Here is a 3726-nt window from a genome sequence, read left to right as displayed (position 1 = left end):
GGGGCGCTCTCCTGGCGGGGCAGGCTCACGGAGGACAGCAGCGTGAAGGCGTTGTTCCAAAAAGCGAGGGGCACCTGCCGCAGACCTGGCCTGAGCACCTGGACGCCGTGCGCCCTTCACCCCCCTGACCCCAGCCTCCCCGGACTCAGGCGGCTCACCTCAGGGCGCCCATCAGCGGCCCGGGCCACAGTGTCCGCCGCGGCTTGCATCGTGTGGTAGCGGATGTCGTCGTGTTCCAGGTACTCCCGGAACTGACAGAGCAGCAGGGAGCGGTCCTCTTCTGGAGAGAGCAGGCCTCCTACCACCGACTGGGGGAGAGAGGGAACAAGGTGGTGAGCACCTCTCTGACCCCCAGGACAGGCGGCCCAGGTGTGGAGCTCACATAGCAGTCTGGTGGGGGGGGCTTCCAGAGTCCCCCCCAAAACCCACAGGCAGCCGGGGAGACCCCCAAGCGGGCAGCTTGGGCCTCACCTTGAAGAGCTGGTAGGGGAACAGATAGTTGCCTTCCCACTTGGGCTTCTCCAGGGGGTGTTCGCCCTCCAGCTGCACGAACTTCATAAGCGTGCTGAGGACCAGCTCCTAGGAGGGGTGGCAAAGGGACCGCGAGGCTCCCGCCACATGTCACCCCTGCAGACAGGCCCACAGAGCTCCCCCGGCCCTCAGGCCTGAATACCCGCAAGATAAAGCTCCTGTGAGAATCAGGAGACAGGACGGACGCAGCCACACCCAGAGGAACCAGCCACAGAAAGAGACAGCACCCTCACCTGGACCGGCACCTGCAGCCACGGCCCCAGTCCCCTCGCAGACCCCTGCTGTGTGGAGAGCCTGGGGTCGGGCTGCACGCGCAAGCAAGGCTAGTGGCCCAGACTCACCTTGACCCGAAAGGAGGAGCGAGCCAAGAGCTCCCCCAGGCGGTTGCAGCAGCTGTGGTACCGGTGCCGCATCCACACCCTGTACTTGCGAGTGGCCCCCCGGGACCCTGCAGGTGGGGCAGGGCGGTCAGCCCACACCAATGCCCGCACACGCCAGACGGGACCCAGCCCCACCCTCCCCCTGCCCTCTACTCAGCCCAGCCAAGAAATGAGTGAAAACGAGTCACTGTAGCTCCAGACCTGGGGCAGGACCAGCATGTTCCCCCAGGCAGGATCCTCTCTCCTTTCACCCTAAGACCCAGATGCGCCAAGGACTGAGACACATAACTCTAAACCTCCGTGGAATCAACAGTCAACTATACGTATCATCAAATCCCACAAGAGGCACAAAACAAACAGTCACGCCCCTCCCAACCTTTACTTAACACCTGGCTTCAACGTCCCTATTACTCACCCCTTCCCCCAAACACAATCTCCCGATCCTACCGACCCGCATGGCCTATAATGGGGTTTTTTTGGGGGGGACTCATCCCATGTTAGCAAGGTCCCCCTCTAACCTTGTAAGAGACCAGGCCCTCCTGGACACTGACCTGCCATGACCATCTCCTCAGAGGGCAGCTGGCCCACAAACAGCTCTCCGCGGGCCAGCAGGGCCCCGAAAAGTCGGCTGCATGCACGCACCGCTTCGTGGATCTCCTCCTGGTCCTCAGACTGCGGGGAGATGCCGGTCGCGGGGTGCCCCGCCTGGAGCTGTGGCCCCTGCCCCCTTTCCCGACCAGGACCGCAGCCCCACCCGACCCCACCCCTGAGCCCGCGTGACTCTTCTATCCCACCTCTGCCAAACCCCGCACCAGACCCTCCAACCTGGGAGCTCTGCGAGACTGGAGAAGACCCCCAGTAAAGTCCTGAACTCCGCTTTGCAATTATCTGCCGCATTCCGAACCCAAGCCCCACCTCGTCAGAGCCCGAGAAGGCCCCCATTCTGGTCTCCAACCCCGGGACCAGGCCGCGACCCCCGCCGCTCCCCACGGGCCCCCACCTGCAGCACGGCCAGGATGTCGAACACGGTGTTGGCCTTGCCTCGGTTGGCCAGCACCGCCTCCACCAGGCGGCCCAGCGCCGGGCGCGCGCCCCCAGGGCCGGTTTCCCGCTCCATGCCGCCGCCCCACGCGGCAGAGACCACACCAGCCGCCCAACGGCTCCGCCTCCCGGCGCGCCACTGACGTCACCGCCGGCGCCTGATGACGTCGCCCCGTCGCCCGCCCCCCTCCGTCATCGTGGCGCGTCGGGCCGGACTGGCGCGCGGCGGGTGGCATGGCGCTCTTCCACGTTGCGCGGTACGCGGGCCCGGAGACGGCCTCGTCGGAGGCCGAGGCCGAGGCCGAGGCGGACGGCCGGGCTCGCGCACTGCTGGAGCGGCTGCGATGCCGGGCCCGAGAGCGGCAGCTGCAGAAGCAGCCGCCGCAGCAAGAACCCTCGGAGCCCGCGGAGGCCGCGCAGACCGCGCAGGCGGCGGGGAAGCGGCGACGGCGACCGCGCAGAACGCGGAGGCGCAAGAGCGGTGGGGCGCCGGGGAGCCCGCACGCATCTCCCTGCAAGCGGCGGAAGGCGGACGACGAGGATGAGGACGCGGGCGCAGGTAGGGCCTCGCGGGGCGGGGCCCTGGGACTCGGGACCGCGTGGGGCTGACGCGCCGCCCCGCCCCCGCTTCTGCCGCGCAGAGAGCAGCGAGGAGGCGCCGGCGGGGAACAGCGTGGGCGCCGAAGCCGCGGGGTCGCCGGAGGGCCAGGGCGGACCGCCCCCCGAAGAGGCCTCTGGTCCCCCAGCCCATGCCCTGGTGCTCGGGGGCTTCAGGAGGAGCAAGGCGCCAAAGGTGAGCGGCCCGGGGGAAAGGCTGCAGCGCTGGGGTGGCTGTCGTTACCGCGGCTTGTGTTCGTGGGACGGCTTGGCGGACGGTGCTTGCGCCTGATGGGTGTATGGTTTGTGTTCGGTGAGTGAACACCTGAGCCGCCCGACTGCTGATGTCTTAGCATCCTTGTTTACGGTTTGAATCCTGTGCAAACTCGGCACTTCTTTCAGTTGTAAGAGTTCTCTTTTTCTTCCGAAACCAGCGGGTTGATTTGGTTTCTGTGCTGCTGTCACAGAGATCGCTCCTCGGTGCACATTTAAGGAGCTTCCACTGTGCTCACCAATCTAGCGAACAAAATGGGAGATTCTACCAGGTTTCTGGGCGAGTTGCAGTTTCATGTCAGCATAAGATTTCAGTAGTCGAATATGTGAGCTAAAGGATGTCTGGAGCGTGATCATCATCATGAAGAATAGGAGAGGCTGGGCAGAGTGCCCTTGGGGAGATCGCCTTTGAGTTGGAATCAGAAGACAGGGATCGGCCTGGTTGAGGTGGGGTGGGGGCAGGGAAGTGTGTGCCAGGGAGAGGGCCGAGTTGGGGCAAAGGCCCCAAGGTAGCAATGAGCTTGTTGTGTAAAACGACAGAGGGTTTGTATGGTTGGTGCAGAGCCAGTGATAGCAAACAAAAGCGCGGGCAGGAGAGTGCCAGGTCACGGACACCTTGCAGGTGTAGTCCGGAGCACAGGTGTCATTGGAGCACGGGCGTTATTAGGTGCGAAGGCGAGCCCCTGGGTGGTTTGGCTCAGGGAGTGGCGCTTTTTGGAATGTATTTTTCATGCCCTTTAAAGGCTTCACGGAGAGTGAGACGTGGGAGGTCTAGGAAAAGCTAGAAAGCTTGCCTCTTTCTTGCATTCTTGCAGCCTTTTCAGCCTGTTTTGAGCACTTGGCTTATGGGGCCTTGCTTTGCTGGCCTGGTGGGTTTTGGAGTATTCACCTCGTCTCTTTCTCT

General features: G+C 64.1%; 2 protein-coding genes across 2 annotated transcripts in view; one reads left to right on the top strand and one right to left on the bottom strand.

The window, feature by feature from the left end:
- NOC4L (nucleolar complex associated 4 homolog) overlaps window positions 1-2028 on the bottom strand; it is an 8229-nt gene extending 6201 nt beyond the window's left edge. The window contains 6 exon segments of the mRNA XM_007462797.1: window positions 3-74; window positions 159-308; window positions 472-579; window positions 873-979; window positions 1463-1583; window positions 1912-2028. Coding sequence (XP_007462859.1) covers window positions 3-74; window positions 159-308; window positions 472-579; window positions 873-979; window positions 1463-1583; window positions 1912-2028 — 675 coding nt within the window.
- A 158-nt stretch (window positions 2029-2186) lies between these two features.
- DDX51 (DEAD-box helicase 51) overlaps window positions 2187-3726 on the top strand; it is a 4719-nt gene continuing 3179 nt past the window's right edge. The window contains 2 exon segments of the mRNA XM_007462796.1: window positions 2187-2537; window positions 2539-2776. Coding sequence (XP_007462858.1) covers window positions 2187-2537; window positions 2539-2776 — 589 coding nt within the window.

Source organism: Lipotes vexillifer, unplaced genomic scaffold (assembly GCF_000442215.2).
Source record: "Lipotes vexillifer unplaced genomic scaffold, Lipotes_vexillifer_v1.1 scaffold1545, whole genome shotgun sequence".
NCBI classification, from domain to species: domain Eukaryota; kingdom Metazoa; phylum Chordata; class Mammalia; order Artiodactyla; family Lipotidae; genus Lipotes; species Lipotes vexillifer.
Note: the sequence above shows the minus strand (reverse complement) of the source record. Positions and strands in the feature narration are given on the sequence as shown.